Raw genomic sequence first — 21,315 nt, forward strand, 5'->3', positions numbered from 1 at the left:
TGAGACAGCAGTAATTTCTTTGAGTTTATTCATGCTTCTTAAAAAGTTAAAACCAAACCATTTCAGCCATCACATTGCACTAGGTAAACTACAGAACAGAGGCAGTTTGCGCGCGACAGAAAGGACATAATACTGAATGGTGGTGCCAGCCACGAGAACAACAGCTCGCCTCAACTTCTCGTAGTGTACAAGTTTTTGTCCGCAGGGAGGCTCTGGTCCCCTCCGGGGCCCGGACTGCGCACCATCGACTGAAAAAAGGAACACAAAATAAGGGACGGCGCAAACAGCCTACATACTTAAAAGGTCTTTAATCCGGCATGTTCGGAACCAAGGCGAAGCCACATTAGCAACTTAGCCGGATTATTAAATGTCACTACTGTTTCAACGGGAATACCAGGTGCGAAATGCAACCCGCTAGAAAAGAAGAACTGAACTGAAACGAAAACCAACAGTAAGGATAACCTCTCTTACAGCTGCATGCGGAATCAGGTAATTAAAATCCAAGCAAAAACTTTGCAGGTTAATCAAATGGAGAAATACTCTACTTTGCCTCAAGCCAGCCTAAGTGAACTAAAAACGCAGGAAGCACAGTAATGCAACCTTTGGCCAAGGCCAACAGCCGGAATACACCCGAAAAAAATCTGAACACAAGCGGCATGATTGGTGCCAGATTACAGACTGTGCCAAACCGTGAAATGCCAGATTATATACCTTCCACTTTACTTGCTTGACTTAGTCAAGCCAGTGACATTACTAATGACATTTCTAACAATTCACACATTACTTTGGATGCATGAACATTAAATAGGATACACAAAAAGAAATACAGAACTAGGATAACACACAAAAATATATTTATATATCACGACAATTCAAGTAAAAATGGCTTAAATAAACATTTGTTAACTAAGTAGATGGAACTATGAATGTCTGGAAAAAATTTAATTGTGATTTCCTATACCAAATTTCAGTTTCCTGTGTTTCTACACTTTTCATAAAACACTAAATATTACAATTTTGAGATCAATTATATTATTAAAACTCATAAATTTTTTAGTCAAATTATGTTAAAGGATTTTCAATGCTAGAGGTTAACTGGAGTTTAAGTAGTTTTAAAATTTTTTGGCATTAATTAAATTCATAAAATAATTAAAAACATGATAGATTTTGTTGTTCATGTCCAAAAGAATATTGCTGTGAAGAAATTCAAGTATTACATCTCTTTAGGTGAAATATAAACTCGCCTGTTTAAATATAATGTTTTTATATAGAAAACACCAACACTGTGTAGTAAAGCTGAGCACCCCAATTTTACACATTTAAAGTGTTTTCATTTATAACTGCATACTAATTATGAATTTAAAATGTTCCTCACAATTGTATCATTGATTTTTTCCAAAATTAATACAGACGCATGGAAAACAACTCCACGTTTTCATACATAAACAAAAAAAATTAAAAGTAAATTACAGAGTTGAGAATACACCTCAAGCAAATTTCACTTGGGAAAGAAAAAAATATAAAGATTTAAACAATAATTTCATAACACATACATGACAACTTAACAATATGAAGAACTATGAATTTTAAAAAAAAACTTTTACCTACAGTCATAGCATTAAAAGTAAACTATACAAAAAAAACCATTAGTTTTTACTTCCTTCCCTGTCAGTGCAGTCAGTTTTCAAATACTTTTCCAATTATGTATATCACCATGAGTAAAAGAAAAATTTACTATTGAATCTTTCTCTATTTAAAAGCCACATTAACACGAAACACCTACATAACAATAAAAAACATAATACAAGACACATCCTAAACAAGGGTATTATATGGGGGAGGAGGGGGGGAGGCCTTACTTTCCCCTTGCGCCCTTCCCAGAGCCAAATATTTTTAGACAATTTTAATTGCTATTATTTTGTAATACTTAATAGTTATGGACCAGATTTAGGTACATACTGTTTCTAAAACAGGAGCTTTCGATGCTATTGTTTTTATATTTATACATTGTTTTTATTTAGTCATAAAAGTGGTGTATCATTCAACGAATATGAAACTAAAATATTTCTTAATACTTATTTCATCAAAGTAGTCTCATCTCGACTAACACATAATGCACTTAAACAATAAAATCATCACTAATAAGCAAGTCTAAAACAGAACAAATCAGAAAAACAGAAACATAATTGCAAATTCTTGTGTTTTTGAAAAATGTGCCACCATTATTAATATAAAATGTGTAACTAAGACAGCAAGATCAAACAACATAATATCCATTTTATTCCAATCCATTTATGTATATTCAAAAATCTTGGTACATAATTCATGCTAAATAAATTACATTCAATGAATTTAACATAGTAAAAGATAACAGTTTTTTAGTTTGAGCTAAGTAATATCAAATAGATGATTAATTTCATGTTTTAGTTACATTTTGGATGCTAAATGGTTTAGGCTATTTTTTTTTGCAATTCGGTGTTTTATGTTATATTTACTTGCTTTGTTGTGTTATTTTGGGTTTTAAACTTTTCAGTTTTTCACATGACATGGGCAGTGATTGTCAGTTGTCGGTCATTTGCGCATACATCACTCAATGATTAGGTGGTTACTTAAATGTGAATTTAAAAAGTCGTTATGGTTGTATTGTGTACGTTGTGCGCCAGCAAGGTGAACTACAGTTTTATTTGTGATTGTGATGGATATTAGAACGTTCTTTAAAGGTAAGTGTTAAGTTTACCTTTTTAGCATTGCATTGCTTGGATGAATGAGAGACTCAGTTGAAAATGAAAACTTCAAATAATATTATGTAAAAAAAATAAAGTTTTCCAATTTAATGTTTTTTGGTATGAAAATTATATGCTGCAGTTAAATTATGAATAATTATATTTACAAGTAAGAAAATATCAGGAATACCATTGGAAATCAATGGTTTTAAATTGTTTTAGAAACAGCATTAAATTTTATTAACTTTACCTCCTGCAACCCATATAAACTTTTTGCCCTTGGCAAAACTCAGATATAACCTTTAATACCCCACTAATTTGGTACGTATGATCCAATAAATACATTCATAATGCATATTGTCAGCAACAATATATTGGTTAGCTCATAGACATCAAATAAATGGGACGTTTGATTAGGTTAAGTACGTAAAACGTACATATGAAAATCTTCCTATTTTCCAGGCGGAACTGGTAACCATCCGTAAAGAAAATGTAATATTTATTTTAGATATGCATTTTTAATGTTCTTAATTTTGACAAAAGTTTGCATTTGTAAAATTTCCAGTGTGAATTGCTTTATTTTCATTGAAGTTGTGTTATTTCATTGTTTTCCCCCCTTCAATAATAATCCACCTCTTTAATCAGCTTGAAATGACTTAAATACCACTAAATTTATGGTCAATGAATATAGAATAGGTATTAAAGAGAGGCCTTCTCTTTAAACACGTATTAGGATAAAATGATTAGCAGAGGTAGTGTTAAGTGGTAATTTTTATCTAAGAATTTAAGGTTCTGTAAAAGGACTTAGCATCCTACGATAGTCTAAAAATGTGTTTTCAAGTTTCATCTTTTAAAATGTTTTCCAGGAGTGTATTCCGAGGCCCCCATGCTTGCAAACCCCCTCCCCACAGAAACAGGTATGCATATACAAAATATTCCCTCTCCCTCCTTCTAGTAATCCTGGCTACCCTCAAAATTCTAAAACAGACACAATATATAATGCTAACCTAATAAAAAAAAATAAGCTTATTATGTACGTACATAAATTTTTACACCTTTGACTGTAGTCACTCCATAACAGTATCAGAAAATGGTAATAATTTAGGTACAATGCAACTTACTCCTCAAATTTTTATATAAAATTGTAAAAACTATTTATGTTTCAATTATAAACAAATAAAGTCAGAAAAAATATCTTCTTACTATCAAAAACTTTGCAGTTCATAAAATTTATGGATTAACTTACATGTATAATATTACACAATACATCTAAGTACTATTCATAATTTATTTTTTTATTTATTTACTGTAAGATGCTCACCAACAGATATTTGTCATAAAGAGGTGGGCACAAAACATATAGACAAATACAAGGTTAACACTGCAAATGTATGGACTCCCATCCCGTTGGCACTATAGCAGACGGGACAGCCACATATAGCTAATGCATGAGAAAGAGAGTACCACACATCAGCAGTGATAACAAATAATAAATAAATACAAACTATCACCAATTTATCAAATACAGACAAACACAGGATGACATGAATTAACACGTAAACAAAAAAAAACATAAACATATTGACATAAAAACATATTTATATAAATTAGTAAAATAAAAAGACAAAAAATAAGATTTAACATGATACACACAAAATAAACCTTTGTTCATAAATGATCTGAATAAACTAATAATATAAATATAAATAAATGTAAATATAAGTGTGTATACATATATGAAATAAATAAAATTATAAGTTAACATTAAGGATGGGCTTTGGAGAGGGTGTTTGAAGGAGTATTTTGTTATTGGTTGGATGTAAATATTTCTCATACTTGTAACTAGTTATCAATCTGTACACTAATTCATTATTCTTATTTTAGGTGCAAAGTAGCGGTGGTTTATGACTGTTGAAGGAGGGAATTTTAATGCCCATTAGTTTTGAAAATATAAGGACAATTATTGAGGTAATGATAATAGCAATTATGAATAAATAATGAATCAAGAATGTTTGTTCTATCCTTCAGAGATCCTAAAAGGGAATTTAAACAATAGTGTTATTTGTTTTTTGAGTTAAATAATTTGAAAATTTGTTTAGAATTTTGTTGAGTTATTCAATGTCAGTACCATTGATGTTATTCCAAATAATGAAACATTATTCAAGTTTAGATATAATAAGAGTAATGAAGAGGGACAGAGTGGAATCTAAATTTGTAGGACAGTAGGTAATGAACTTAATGAGACCAAGAGTTCTGTTAGAATGAGATATAAGGGATTCAATAGTACTATATCTATCACGCTCAGTATTATTTTAAATAATTTTTTGTTAAATTTTGTGTGCTGAGTTTTGTAATATAAGTGTATTAGCAACATGAGAGTATATTTCTACTTGCTAGCTGTTTAGATAGAGCGGGAGCGATAAATTGTGGTAATTTCGTTGTTCACTTACTTTGATATTAGTGAATGTGGTGTGGGGTTACGCAAGGCCACAAAGTTATTGAACACTTATTTTTTCAAGAGCAGACAGTGAACATGAATAACTATCTAGACATGTTGCACTGTGCCACAAATTCAGCACTTTCAGCCTAACATAATTCTGCAACAAGATGGTAGCCCCCCCCCCCCCCCCCCCCCCCAGGGTCTGCAGACAGCACATTTGAAGGAAGATGGATTGGCAGAGATGGTCTCATATCTTGGCTAATGCGTTTTCCTTACGTAACTACTCTGGATATTTTCTTGTGGGATTTATATATATCCGCAGAACAAGGCAAGAGCTAGAATATTGTTTGGACGTTCTCCGTGCTACCACATTAAGGTCTACTTACGATGTAAAAAAACTTGCACAGTTTTTTTCATTTATCTACTGAGGACCGCATATAGCTAGATCACTAAGTGTTTTCATGCTACAATTTTTCAAAACCCATAGCGGAATTTAGACATGAACTGTACATCAGCACATAGCATAATTCAAGTTCATGCCAGTTTTTCTCATTTTTTTGATAAAAAAAGTAATAAGGTGTTAATGATAATTATTATGATGTATGATTTATGATTAGCATGCAGTGGCAGACTAGCTCCCAACTTTGTAGAGGGTAAATGAGCGCAGGGACGAGTCATTTAAATACCAAAGAAAGTGAATAATTTGTGTTTATAAAGGCTATTTACAATTGGATAATATTCATTTATTGGTATTTCAATTATAATCTGGAATTTGTTTTGTTTGTACATAAGATTTCTACAAGAAATTATCTTTTTTATTTCTTCTTTGAAATAAAGTAGTGTAATGTTAGTCTGTTCAAACAACTAGAATGACTTTCTATTCAGTGTACTTATTTGTTTATCAAGCGAAAAATATTTATGGGGCTTAATCAGTTATGAGTAGGCATTTGACAGATAAACATTGAACAGAAAAGATAACTTGTAATGGTAGTAAAATATATCACTTGTCAATTGAATTTACACTAAAATGTCATAATGTATGGTATGACTAACATTAACTTCAAAGATAAAAAGTTCATTGAATAAAATCTATTATAACTTCTGTATTTATCATTGAGGTATATCTCACCAAAAAAAAATTAAACTATAAATGTTAATTCTATTAGTACACTCATTTAACAGACAAACTCAAGTTAAAATTTTAGGAGAAACATTTCTTTTAAGCTTGATATTAATCTTATGTAGTGGAAAATATCTTTCAACAGAACCTCCCAAGAAATGTCACAATCATGCTGATTAATAAATAATTATTCCTAAAACTAACTTTCAGGTTAATTTAAGTTCAACTATATTAAGCACAAACAAAGCAAATAAATAAATAAAATATTTTCATGACCAGTTCAATGAGGTTGCATGTATGGTTTACCTCATAACTTGGGATCCTAAGGAGAAAAAATATTCACTGACAGTATCAAGAAAATGTCATAAATTAAAAATAAAAGGCAAATAAGCCATTCTTTCCACAGATACAAGGCAAACCACATACATTCTGCAAATAAAAGAAACAGAATAAGCAACTGAAAAGCAAGCCACCGCTTAGTGTTTCAATGCAGGTCTCGACGTCACACACTCCAGTCCACTCAGGCTGGTTTACTGAGGTCACCCTGCACAAGTGGGATGCTAGTAGAAGCATGGGAACTCTAATGGCGGCAGATCCCGCAAGTCAAAGCCCCAATACTGCACATTGCTGGCGGTGGCACCAATCCTGTCGAACTCCGTCTCCAGCTGAGAGGATGTGTTCTGGCTGTAAGGGTTAGTAAGCCGCGCCCCTGAGGACTCGGCTGCGTTCACCTTTGTATCTTTCTCTGCCTTTCCTTTCTCGTCGGAAGCTGGAGACGCCAGTAAGGTTGCAGTGGACTCTTTCACGTCCTCTGGTGTCACTGCAAAACCAAGAACTGCATTGTAATTGACCATTTATAGTAAACAAACAAATTATTTCATGTCCTCCAAATAATATTTTCAAATATTCAGAACAAACACACACATAGGATATTTGTGTTTAAGAATTGCGGGACATATATTTAATGGCAACAAAATTCAATTTTTGTTAAAAAAAAAAAAAAAAAAGGAACCCTGCAAAGTTACGAGCGTGAAAAATAGAGTGCAAATTTTAATTCGGCACCCAATTAGTAGTTAAGAGGATCACAGTGCATCACAGTGACATTCAAATGTTTCAAGAGAAGCAGACAACATTTAGAGCTAGCCATATGCACTTGCGACAAGCTGTCCTGACTAACAACAGTCCATTAAGACAATGATTTTTATAGTAGTTAAAAGGTAAAATTTATTAGTATCTGTCATGTTGGCGACTGTATAATCTGAACTTGTTGAAAAACTTCAAACAGTTCAAGGTTTCGATGAAAGATGGTAGTAACATAAAAACTTTGTAAACAAAAGATAGTAATTCAATAAGAATACATCTGGACAGAGAAGTTTGCAGACAGAAGTCATAGCTATGTTAAATTTTGACTGGAAGGGGAAGAGGACACAAAATAAGAACTCTGCTTTTCCAAGTACCCAAGCCCAAGCCTGGTAACACTGAGTGACAATACTAATGGCCTTTACCCTATTGTCACCTTCCATCCACATTTAATGCGTGAGCTTAAGATCAGGTATCTAGGGTGATAAAATCCATGCAACTTATTACTAATTTTAGTACCTCCAACAAAGTTAGAATGTAGGTACTTTATTCACCAAATTCAGGTATGAATTGAAAATTTTACAGATTTTGTAGCACATATTATGTGTGTATGTGTGTAGTGTATGTGTGTACATATACCATGACAGGATTCAAGTTCTGAGAGTCATACATTTTTATAATTTTAAATTTTCACACATTTTAAAATAAAGCTGCCAAATTTTGTGAAGCTAGATTTACAGTAAAAAAAAAAAAAGATTTTAGAAATTTTTATATAGACTATTTCTGAGGTGAGTTGTAAGTTTTCAACAGGATGAAAGTTTTTACTCTTTGTTTTGCAGCAGAGAGACTAAATCTGAGCTTTTTATCCTGTGCACATATGAATCACAAACTTGAATACTTTAATCTGCTGTGCATCCGATTGAGGAATTACGGTTTGTGATTCATATGTGCACAAAATAAAAATCTCCAATCCAATCTCAGTCCCTGGACAGGTATGCATGTGGTCGAGCAGACAAAGTACTCTTGAGCATCTGGTAGGAAGGTTTTTATTACTATGTACATAATTTACAAGTGGTAAATGCAATACATATAATTTAAAAAAATAATAACAACAGTAAAAGTGCGAACGGCAATTAATCGGCTTATATGCGGACAAGGGCACCATGTGATGTGGCCTACAAAGTCACAAATCGTCATTTCACATCAAAGGTCCATTACTGGAATTATATAATTACGTGAAGCAGTCTGCCACCTGGAGTAGACCTTTAAGAAAAAAATAAAAGGTTATAATCACTAATACGAATGGTGGATGCTATGAGATTAGGAATTAACAAACGTCGATGTCCTCGAGGTGCGGTGGTCAAGAGCAACTGGGCCGTAGGAAGTTTCCGAATTACCGTTAGGTCATGATTAATTACGTTTTGATGGTAGAAACATGGTAAACCCTTCTAACCCTTTTGATTATATTATATAAAGTGTATTAATATTACTTATGTCTTCACACATTTAATATTTATTTCAGAAACCAAACCGCTCAAATGAAGGTGTGTTCCTAAATGTTTGCGCATGGTGTCACTGCGTCCTTACTGTAATAACCTGAAAATATGTACTCTTTGGGCTTTAAATTAAAACTAGAAATAACAATTACTATATTAATTAGGCAGTTAAATATTGTCTAGTATGCGGCACAGTTTTGATGGCGGAGTGAAACACACGCAAACACACTGCTGGCAAGAGGTTTAAAAGTGAGTGGTAGACATACAGGATGTTGATGGGTGGAGATGGGGATGTGGTGTGAATGAGGCAAGGCACGTTCGGCTCACGGAAAGGTGTCGACATCTGTTAAAATAGGCTAAAATTCACATACTGGTAACAGTAGGGTAGTTAAAGAAACTTCCTTTGCTTATAAAAAAACAGTTCGAAAAGTTAATGTCATGGTGCATATTTCCCAGCAAGCTATTATGTACATACAAGTAATAAAAACCATCCTAACAGACGCTCGAGAGTACTTTGTCCGCTCGACCACGTGCGTTCCTGTCCAGGGACTGAAGCACGTGGGATGCACAAAGAGCCCACTGACGACCATTAAAACAGTACGCCCGCCGCTCAGAGCGGCCTAATATTACGTGTATGTAAGGACGGAGGTTAAATCAAGCCCATCAGCCACACAGGCAACGTCACAGCCCTAGGGCAGTGTCAGAAGCTGGGTCCATGTGCCCAAGTTAATGACAAATATTCACTCACATTGAATACCTACATTTCCCCTGATATCATAACTATGCTTCATATGCAAACCAAATTTTTACTCCACTATAACATATCTATTCCCATTTTCTTTTCTTATATTAGGCACTATTATGTTTTTTTTACTAATGTTTTAAAATGTACAGTGTGTTATTACTTCTTTTCTCACTATTAGGAACATATATGCCACAAGAAAATTGTATCCAACTTCGTTCAGAAGTAAACATTTACAATTGCTTTGTGATGAGCGAAACTATATACAGGATATTTGTTATCACCATCAGATCTTGGTTCGACCTCATACCTCGCCATCCTTTATGAATCTGCTAGAAGTTTTTAGGCTGACCACAGAGCACCACTCACCACAGACTTGTCTATGAATTGTTTGTCAATGAAAATCACAGTAAATATTGGTTTTATTTCTTTATTATTATTTTCACATAAATATATATGAAGAGTTTCACGTCTCACAAATTTAATTTTCTTTATCATTTGTCCAAAGTTTAGGAATGGCTACATCCATCAATGCGCAAAATCTTGGAGTTTTCATAGTTTTGGAAAAGCACTACACAAAGTGATTTTTGAATTAAAGCCTAAATATATATATGTGTATTTCTGAAAATTTGCTACATCTAAAAGTTGATTTTAAACTATATACCACACCAACACATGTTCTCAATTCGTGCTACGGTTGACAAGAAATTGGTCTTTATAGTTTCGAAAACAATAAAAAAAATACTTTTTTGAATTATAAAACCACATCAAGTGTAGCTACATAATGGATTTTATTTATCGGGGGGGGGGGGGGGGGGGGGGGGGGGGGAAACCAGACTCATTATTACTTCAACCATTCATCTCACCTCCATAAATAAAGTTGTAGGAAATGGTGAAGTATTTCTTTGCCTGCTGAATTGCTTCCTGCGTGGTTTCTTTAGCTTCTTTGGGGTAGCAGATGGCTGCCATGCCCAGCCCACCAATCGTGGCGTACGTCAGTCGCTTGAAGCGGCCCCCGCGAGCACCAAGCACAAGTCCTGTCAAACTCGCTAGCGCAATTGCACTGTATCGATGCAAGTAGTTTTCTTCTTCCAGCAGTAACTGCCTGGTAGCTGCAGACGCAAACCAAGATGCATTTACGAGTTTCAGTAACACACAATTTCCATTTCTGACAGAAAAATCAGAACATTTTAATTTACCTTCTGTTTTTTTTTTATATAGTAGTTTAACCAACAAAAATTTCCCAATGTAAATATCTAATGAAATTAAAATTTAAGGAAGAAGTAAAACAAATTTATTTTTACCAGTGTCTTTAAATGTTTAATATAATGATTCAACTATGTTACCTTGAACTTGTGGAAGTGCGGATGTCTTCTCTATCACCTGTGAGAAAGTGCCTGGCACCCAAAAAAAAAAAAAATGGCAACTGAGTCTGTCACAAACTCATAACTAAACTAAGAAAAAGAAAACTAAAGCAAGAATCTAGGAAACATATAGGCCTGGCCTGAAAAGTTTAAACGCATCTACTAGTGTTATTGCATAAAAGTAATAGAGAAGACAAAGAAGAAATTAAAAGGTGAATTCAGCAATTACGTTAATATTTGCAAATACTTTCCTTCACCATGAGAATCTATCCTGGCAAGAATGATAAAAAGCCAATAGAAAGAAATAACAAAAAAACTGAAATGAAATCAGCTTCACACACAATACCAATACAATCATGTCACTCAGGCTAGTTTCTTGCAAAGTTATGTAAAATGATGTAATTTTTAAAATAAAGTTACAAAATCTTGAGTTTATTTTTTTTTTCCTTGCAGGGTGAATTAGAATACATTATATGTATATCCTCATCACTCACCTTTCCAGTATAACTCAGGTCAGTCATTGTAAGAAGTACGCTTATATAAGCACCACATATTAATATTCATTTTATTTCTGTGAAAACTATACTGCTGTTAGATAATTCTGCAACATCGATAATCCTGCATGACCGTGGTCCTGAATGTACCGGAACACAGTGCATTTACTGAATTAATATATTAATTTTTCTACAAAATTTTAACAAGTCTACTTGAGAGGCCACACACACCCCTTTACTCACTGGCAAGAGCTGCGCCTGTGTCAGACACAACTTTAGGGCTTTGCCATGCTAAATGTGACGAGATGCGATGCGACACCACGAGATGAGATGCAACGCGACTGTCTTCCACAGCTCGGCCACACTGAACTGTTGCAGTATCATATGAGACATGAGCTGAAGATGTTGAAGAGAAAGTGAATACAAACAGAATCTCATGTATTAATCGAAAATTAAATATGTCGACAAAGACAATCAAGCATAAGAAAAGATATAGGTATAAAAAGGTAATAATTAGATCAAAACTACCAACCTCAATGTTACCATTTTATGATATAAAATCTCTAAGGGCCGTCGAAAGAAGAAGTATGGTTTTTGGAAAGAATAATTAATACTTCTGAATCTACTGAATTTAGAGGTAAGAAACTAAAGAACAAGGTGCATAAAAAGTTGAGTATTGTATTTTTTTTTTTCCATTTATCAAAATTCATCTTTTAGGGGTGAAAACAGCATTAAGTTTTGGTTCATCTCTCTCTATCGTTATCTTTATCCCTTTTGTTTTGATCACTTAAACAACTTCAGCTCATGTCTCATAAGCATATTTTCGCATAAAATGCACTCATCAACATTTCTACAGCTATGTTTGAGACAAGCGACAAGACTCTCCTGAGCAAACTAAGAGATGGTCGCGCTGATATTTGTCGTTAGGTGTCGCGTTACGTCGTGTCTTGCTCAGTGTGGCCACCCACATAAGAAACCATTGTTTTACTCCCAAGTGTCTCGTCTCGTCTCGTCGCATCCATTGTGGCCAAGCCCTTAGTCACAGAACAGCAAAAACAGTAAAAATAACATTCAATTCACTGAGCAGGATTGCACAGTGGACAATCACTGGATTCCAACTGGAGATATTAGGGTTGAGAAACTCCAGTCCAGCCACCCTGAATTCATTTTCCCAGTGTTCCTCCAATACATTCCAGGCAAATTCAGGGATTGATTCCTTGACATAGGTCATGCCAGATCCCTTCCTTAGTTTTCCTGAATAATGCCACTGATGTATCCATCTTAAATTACCTCGTTGGAGTTAAGAAGTTGATGCAAAAAAAAAAAACTATGTTCAATATGTTACAATGTATAAAAAAAATTTGTTAGTTTCTCTGTATATTAAGTATAAAACCAAATTAAATTTTTAATGTGTAACTATTATCATGATTCTACCTGATTAAACAAAACTGACAGGATTCATACAAAAAACTATGTTAAAAAACATTTACAGCACCAGCTTACTTTGGGTGTGTGCAATGCCAGTGTCAATCACATGAATGGCCTTATCATGGTACTCTTTGTAAATATCGTAGTAAGACCACACAACCTTCCTAACTTTTCCAATTCCAACTTCTAGCTCGGTTGGTTCAGTTTTTTCTTCAATCTTTGGATCACTTCTGAAAAAAATATACATATATACATACATACATTATTGATGAATTGATTATTTGCTTAATTAACACAAAGTAGAAAGTACGTACTACTCATTTGGTAGACAAAAAAGTGATGCAACTTGGTAGATATCTGGGTGAATCCCTCCCCCCCCCCCTTTCCATTAGAAATATGTGTAGTAGATGTGATGCTCATACCTAAAAATGTTTAGGATGATAAGGAATAAGGAAGAGGCCACATTGAGTAATACGAGATCATATCGAGAGACATGGGTTAGCCATGGCACTACTAGGAAAAGTAATTGTAAGCGGGTGACATGTTCTCGTCCACGTGTGACGTCACTGCTGTGTGTGTGTGGACAGGCGCAAGGTAAAAGGTAAATCACTGTCGAGCCTAGCTCTAGTGAGGAGTGCGAACTGTGGAACTTGACAGACATTGAGTGACGGGCGAATAAACATTTTTAAGTGCAAGTGATTGGTGATCAAACATTTTTAAGTATGTACAATTATTTATTAGTAATGTAAATATTAGTAATTAATAAAACTTGTTGGGCTATCCCTTACCAACCCAGTTCCCCCACATTATACTCATAACATTTTTAACTTTAACAAACATCGGGGTGCTAAAATAAAGTGTATGGTAGTGAAACTATCCGGAAATACACTTTGTAAACGTTAATCATCACAACAAGATATAATCTCAACATTAAAAATACCTTTAATTTATTAGCAAGAAAAATTGTCTTGGAACAAACTGGCATCAAAAATATTTAACATGTTGTTGGTTCTCTACAGCATAAAGAATGCAGCACTATCACTTTATTTTTTTAACTATAGGTTGCAGTTCAATAGATAAATTAAAACACAACTAACCTGAAACATTTTAAAACTAAGTGTGTGCATGTATATTTGTTTTTGCTTAAACAACAGAAATCAGTCTGTAAATACTTCCTACAAACAAACCTTAACCTTATTAAGCTGATTTGAGATTAACAGCAATAATTATGTCACAAAATTCTTTCATTTAACATGACATCAAATATAATTAGGTCGGCTAACAATTTGTTGTGACTCTACAGTATGGTTAACACTGCGATATCTCCACATTTCAAAGTTAACTAAGTGTTGTCATAATTTAAACATATTTTTTAAGTTATCATTATTTTTATGACTATAAATTATAACATAACGTATTAAAGGATAGTTGTACTATTATAAAGTTTAATTTTCTTACCTATGTGCTGTTCAGGAAAGCCATATATAGGTATGAATCACGCAGGTCAGCCTATTTTCAAGATTTCTGTGCCATCCTCCACAGATGGCAGCAACGTGTTTACACATTTCGTCCCATGCTACTTCCATTCCATTCATGAAATTACTCCTGCCAAATACTATATACCAAGAGCTAAAATGATTACACATCATAAATGAGTTACAACAGTATTGACATCGTCCGGGCCTGCGGCCCCTTTTAAATCCGATATGCCACTGCCCAAACACCACCCACCCTCCATTCAAACCTCCCGCTTACCCATGCGTACGTGTGCGTGCGTGTGTGTTCGCCCGGCAAGAGGGCGCTGTCGAGTCAGTGCGCCGCACCCTTAAAACATAATTAAATTTAATTGTGTAATTTGTTTTAATGTTTCCCAAGTGCAACGTAACGGCAGATCGGCTGGGAGGGTCTTTATGTACTTTTATTTTAAAATAGTGTATTGAAATATAATAGCGTTCCGGACATTCCCGACGGAAGCCGAGGCCAGACAATAATTAAATGTAATTCTTAATAATTGTAATTTGTATTATCCTTTTTCGTTATTCAGAAAATGTCACAACAATTTTCAATCATCTTTTTTATGTTATTTAGTTTTCCGTGGCACGAATTCAGAAATATCTTTAACGGCAATTGTTTCGGCGGGAGGACGCCATGTTAGTCTAGCCGAGCCATGAGCTCATCCCAGTCTTCCGCCATCAACGACCGAGAGCAGACGCTTCAGCACTCCTGGGACCTCACCGCTTGTTTTCACCGCTAAGTAAATCTGTTTAACTTTAATTCTTTTCCAAATTGTTTTCTTTTAGTCCTCGGAGCTACTCTCGGTCGGGGGACTGTTTAATTAATTGTCTTACGACCAGTATCTGTCTTTTTTCCATGTAATAAGTAATTTGAGATGTGACCACGTGGTGGGTCACTACACCTAAACCGATTGGTGCCGCGGGCGTTTTATGCAGTTTTAATCGTGTACGTGTGTGAGTTGAGTTAGCCGAATAAATCAGGTGTGTAAATCTAACTGTATTATTTCATTCTTTTAACTATGTGTGACCACGTGGAGTGTGACGGCGTGTTGGACGCCTAAGAGCCCACTGCGTAGAGAATAGCGTGCCCGACGCTGAGAGCGGGCAGGAATTAGTGCTAGGTGTTTTCAAGGGGGAATTAAATTCACGCCTCACATGGGCGACGTCACGCCCCGAGTTAGGAGTCTCACTGGGTCCACGTGCCTCACTACGTGGTGGCGCCCACTAACATACTACCTTAAAGCCGTCCGAACGACCCCCGGCCGCAACAGTATGAAAAAGGGAAGTGTAAATGATTGTTATGAAACGATGCGTACATTTCTACTGGAGAAACTCACTGTTACTCACTGATCAACATTGAAAATTTCACATATCACCGGTTTTTTTTGACAGGAACACACAGCATCATCAAAACAGTAGATGTTATTTTATGACAGCTGATGAGTAAACAAGCAATGCTGAATTGGCCATATACTTCTCCACCCACTGTTTGGTTATGCCAGACAATTCTGAGCAACTCGCATTTATAAAACTATGTAGTCCAGCTAACAAAACCTAACACTGCACAAAATAACTAATAGTTATGTGTGTACTTCTAAACCTGAGTTTCAGAATGGTTTTCAAATGTAAGAGGTTATTAAAAAGTAGTATACAATCACACATCAGCCAAGCAATTACAATATCACGCATCCAAGTTAATCCCTTCATCCTGATGGCATGATCCTGTATACATTTATCATGTGGTACATGATGTTTTCTGTTTTAAATTAGTGGCTTGAACATCACAATAAAAATAAATTATGTCAAGTCTTCAGGATTTTTTTTTATTTTATACTCAACTTATAATCATATAGTATGGCCACAAATATATTAATTATAAGTTTAAGGTCACTTTAAGGATTTCAAGGACAAACATAGTGTTTTTGGTTCAGTAAATAAAAGAAAAGTGATGAAAATAATACAAAGCATAAATATTATCTACTAGGAGTGTATTCAATGCATATCAACACTTATGCACAGTTCTTCACATCACTTCTCCATACATGATGTTAGAGGTTTATAATCCAATTTTTTTCTGAAGATGGTACCTACATTACACTGGCACTTAACAAAATCTGAAATACTACATAAAGCAAATTTGTTTTCCACTGCAGATTTGAAACATTATGCACCAATAAGTATCTTTAAGGCTAAATTCCCGTACTTACAAATGGAAATATTTTGTTACACAATAATGGTCAGGAAGTCAACAATTGTGTGCTATATTGTTGAAATTTACAAAAATATAGAACCTGGTAAAATTTAACTAAATTCGATATCACACAATAGCTAAAAAATATTAAAAGCCACTAAATGTTTTAAAATAAACAATTAAGTAACCTTAAAGTACTTGCGACTACAGTAAAATGCAAATACATATGTGTAGTGTTACTTTAACAAATAAACACATATCACACATGTACAAATCAATATCTCAATTAGTGTTTATAATGGAAACACGGCTCGGCACAAAACGTAGATTGAGAATAATACTTAATCGCATTAGGGATCAAAATAACTTTATGAAACAATAAAATTAAAGCACATTTCGATTTTCTAAGGAAGGATAAAATTCAAAGGTGTGATACTCCAGACCTTCGGCTAGCTCAAAATTGGTCTAGACTGCATATACTTAAAGACTTGAAGAAATTTTGATAGAATGTTGATATAATATTTAAGTCCATCAAAAATTGTTACTGTCAATGATTGATTACAGAAATAAAGTGCCTCAGACAATGTTACTTGTTTTTTAGCTTTTTATTATCCTCCACGAAAAACTTGCGTACCACAATAACTGCCATCTTCTGACAATGAAAACAAGTACACAACAAAAAAAAAACACAAACTTGCAGAAAAAAAAACTCCACCTGCGCAAACACCTCACTGCATTACTTAGGCGCTAAATTAACAAGCTGTTTTCTTACGACACACTGTACAAATTTCTGAGAGACTATTTATTGTCTGGTCAGCATGGCTTCCAATTTACCAAAAATCCTACTCTAGGCCTTTGCAGTCGCCTATGGTTGTAAAATTCCAGTTGACTACCAGAAAATTGGTTTAAAAAATGTGACCCAAGTCTTTCAGCACTCGCAAGAGAGATATGTAACATTATAAGCTCTATAACAAGCAAATTCATGTGTTCTCGTGATGCATTTACACTTATAATACAAGTCTCGGACACAAAATTTCATGCAGAATTCTTTAAAATAATGCTGAGCATGATAAATATACCAAAATTGTGTTTTAACTACGTTTCTTGACGCGAATCATACATACGTTTCTGCACCCACTGCTAAAATTCGCTGCCAAAGCTGTTACGTCCACTAGCGAATCACTCCACTTGCAGACTGAAATTTCTAAATATATAATGAAACTGCTCCGATAAAAGGGAAAATTACTTGAAAAAATACTAAAACCCGGCTTTGGAGCCAATTTTCGACAAGAAATTTTATAAAAATACTGCCTATCTTGTTAACATTCATTAAACAGGCAATAGTAAAAAGTTTCCCTCTGGCTTTGTGAACTTTGGTTGGTGCCATCCGCCACAGATGGCAGCACCGCAGTTACACATTTCCGTTCCGTGCGACTTCCATTCCATTCACAAAAATACATCTACTAAATGCTGTAAACTGACAGCTAAGGTGCTACACATCAAAAACAGGCATGAAATTCTTCTCTTCAATACATTAATACATTAAATTGGCAAGCCGCCCCTCAACTCAACCACTCTTGCAGATGCCGAAGTGGTACAGACTCCACCTCTACGACTCCAGCATCTCGCCCACGGGGTAAAAACTACACTTGTGACACCATCAACAACCAATCACAGAGCAGCTTACACTCCTGACCAATGACACAAATCAGCCAATCATCAGCACATAGCAACTGCATCTCAACCAACTCCTAAGCTTATAAAATTTACATTAACAAGTACCTGTCTCTTTCTATCCTGATTTCCTTGTCATGAGATGTTGCACCATGCTGCTTTCAAGAACCACCATCAATAATACAATAGAAAAACACGAAAGCAAGCGTAAATGAGTAAACACAAATACGTAAAAATAACTATAAGATACTTTTTCACAATAAAGTAAATAAACCATCACAAATATTTTTAAAAATTAAATAAATGTACACTATGTTCATAAAATCTGTCGCAAATGCACAAATACTTCTCAAACATGTAAACAGCTCTTTTTTAAATCATACCAGAAAACTTAACCATATATCATTAGTGATTACCAAAACATAATAAATGTTATATAAAGTCATTTATAAAATAGGAAGGACAGCAGTCTGAGTTTCTGCAGTGTAAATTCTTGCTTTTCAAGTAGGTATTCAAGAACATGTGGACACCATATTATCACCATTTTTTGTTATATATCCAGGATCTTTCCACATACTAAATTAATTCAGCAAGAATCATGTACCACAGGATCAACGTAAATATGGTTAGGTATGCCATTAGGATCCAGGGATTAACTTGGATATGTGATACAGAACTTTTACAGTTTGCTCAAATCTAAAATTGGTGACAAAGTTATTTCATACCTTCGCAAGGTTTCTTCAGGATAGATTGGCAGTTCACTGCTCCGGTAATGATGCTTCAGCGGTTCTGCTTTGGCAGCAGGCTTATCAGCTGACACAAAAGCTACAGCACTAAAGCTGCCTTGCAGCAGCAGTTTCTGTAGCACCTGCACAAATTATTAATAATAAAAGTATACCGTAACATACTATGTTATAATGTACATAAATTATTTTAATGATTTCCTTCAAAGACAATATTAAATGACTAACAAACAAACAATATAACCTCAGCAAACGTTGTTTATTTAAAATATAACACGTTAAAAAAAGGGGGCCACTGATTAAAATGTCTCATTATTGTGGTAGCACTGAAGGATAGCGGCTCCTGCAGAGTAGCGGCTTCACAAAAACAAATAAAATAATAACTAAGTGAAATATTAGTTAGGTTAACTGAACCACATTAAAAATATGCAATTTATGTAGCTGATGTAACCTAACCATACTTTAATTTAAATTACAATTTATCACTTATCTTTCGGAAGCTCTTAGTCAGCTGCTATTCTTCAGTAAAACTAATTATTTTATCAACTAAAAATTTTTCTCAACCATTCTATTTTAGATGCAAGTATGTACAAAGTATAAATACAGCAACTTCTTTCTCACCACTTCGAAAGGTAATTCTGAAGCAGTGACTTTTCTCATTAAAAAAATTAATTTTTTACATTCTGGTATGTTTTCCAATTTCTCTTTAAGGGGAAGATGGTATACTCTAAGTATATTAACAAGTGGTTAGGTTATGTAAGATACATTATAAAGAGTCTGTAAAATCATGACAATGGTTGGTTATGTTAGGTAAGCTACATTTAAAACACTGTTGAATACTGAAGAAGGTTGGTTAGATTAGCTACATTAAAAATACCGTTAAATCATGTAAAATAATGATTCCCTTATTTTAGCTACATTAAGAGCATGGTAAAATTGTAAACAATTGTAATTAATTTAGCTGATCTACCCTAACCCAACTTAAAGCCCTCCCCTAAACCATAATAGCCAATTATTTCAAGTCAATGCACATTCTAATTTTTTTTACATTAAAGTTACTCTGCTACTTAATGAGCCTACGAAGAAAAAATAAACGCAATTATACATGAAATTGTTCAATTTCAGTACCAATTCAATTTAAAGGTTAGAAAAGTTTTGTTAGGCTTATAAATAAATGGCACCATACAAATACCTTGTGTCGAAACATTTTAGAAAAACTATATTTTAAATATTTTACAGTTTTTGTAAAGCAAAACAAGTATTTTCATAACATTTCATAATTATTATTTTATGTGTAAATGCAGACGACAAATTTCAGTTTCGTCGCCATAGAAGAGAAAATACGTGAGACGGTTACTAGAAGTGCTGACGCGAAGAGAAGAACGATTGGTTTTTGTCTACAGCCTCCACACCTCTGAGCTCTGACCAAATGATCAAAAAATTGAGTGGGGGAGAGGAACACTACGGGAAGACTTGATAAGAAGCATTCTGTCCACAAATTTTTCCTAACCTAAATAAAAACTAATGGTATTTGTAGAAGGAGTCCGTGTTAGGGATGGACCTAGATGCTCTCAAGCCGACGCCTCATAAGCCTTTTCCGCACACTGCATTCATTGGTTATAAGCATGTGATGTAACCTGGAGGTCTGTGAGTGGGTTAGGAAGTTTCCCTACTAGCGCAGCCGTACAAAATGTTAAAATAAACTCATCTTTGTGAAGAAACTACCCAACCAATCTTTATTAAATTTATAGGTTCTGTTCCTTAAGTTACATAACCTCCAATAATTAAATTTTTAGTCATTCATTCTCTGTAATACAGCAACAAAAAATTACATCGCAAGTGATTTTGAAGTTTAGTTAAACGATAGTTATCGAAGGATATTTTTTACTACTGACACTAGAAAGGTAATGTAGCCTAAACATATTACAAGTGCAATAAGGATCAAATATCAAATAGATGTTTACTAACCTTGATAGATATATCCCTTTTGCTTATAAATATCTTGAATGTTTTCGGATTCCACGCACTTTTACTCCCGGAAAAATCATCACAAAAATGTGCTTTATTTTTTTTTTTGTTGCATATTTTCCTAAAGAATATGTGCTTAGGTGATCATCTAGTTGGTTATGTTGCACTACACGCGATTTCATGGCTAAAACCCTGGGTGAGCTTAGTGGGTGCTTGAGTAAAATGATTATGTTTTTGTACAGAAGGGTGCCAGGCTAGCTCTTGCATCTAGCTACTGATGCGGGGTGGGTCATCGGCCCCAATGTGGTAAACTAAATTCGTAGGCTGCAATTGAACTA

At 34.3% G+C, this 21,315-nt stretch overlaps 1 protein-coding gene across 2 annotated transcripts; it reads right to left on the reverse strand.

Annotated features, from left to right (window-relative positions):
- Nucleotides 1-11: 11 nt before the first annotated feature.
- On the reverse strand, nt 12-20,408 carry LOC134531784 (uncharacterized). 2 transcript variants are annotated; one of them, XM_063367700.1, is made up of 7 exons: nt 20,202-20,358; nt 18,992-19,134; nt 12,963-13,117; nt 10,948-10,998; nt 10,468-10,713; nt 7,015-7,103; nt 12-248 (listed from the first exon to the last, which is right to left on the reverse strand). In XM_063367700.1, exons 1-7 carry the CDS (start codon nt 20,214-20,216, stop codon nt 171-173), a joined length of 777 nt encoding a protein of 258 aa, XP_063223770.1. In that variant the 5' UTR covers nt 20,217-20,358; the 3' UTR covers nt 12-170. The 2 variants fall into 2 exon arrangements, with proteins under 2 accessions (XP_063223770.1, XP_063223771.1); XM_063367701.1 differs by lacking the exon at nt 10,948-10,998 and having other exon boundaries at nt 20,202-20,408.
- Nucleotides 20,409-21,315: the final 907 nt, after the last annotated feature.

Source organism: Bacillus rossius, chromosome 5 (assembly GCF_032445375.1).
Source record: "Bacillus rossius redtenbacheri isolate Brsri chromosome 5, Brsri_v3, whole genome shotgun sequence".
Taxonomy (NCBI): Eukaryota; Metazoa; Arthropoda; class Insecta; order Phasmatodea; family Bacillidae; genus Bacillus; species Bacillus rossius.

What these genes read in the sequence shown, in the direction of transcription:
- LOC134531784 (XM_063367700.1), bottom strand. An exon ending in CGCACTTCCACAAGTTCAAG is followed by an intron (nt 10,714 to 10,947) that starts GTAACATAGTTG and finishes TTGCGTCTGCAG; the next exon opens with CTACCAGGCAGTTACTGCTG. An exon ending in AGGCAGAGAAAGATACAAAG is followed by an intron (nt 249 to 7,014) that starts GTGAACGCAGCC and finishes TCCTTTTTTCAG; the next exon opens with TCGATGGTGCGCAGTCCGGG.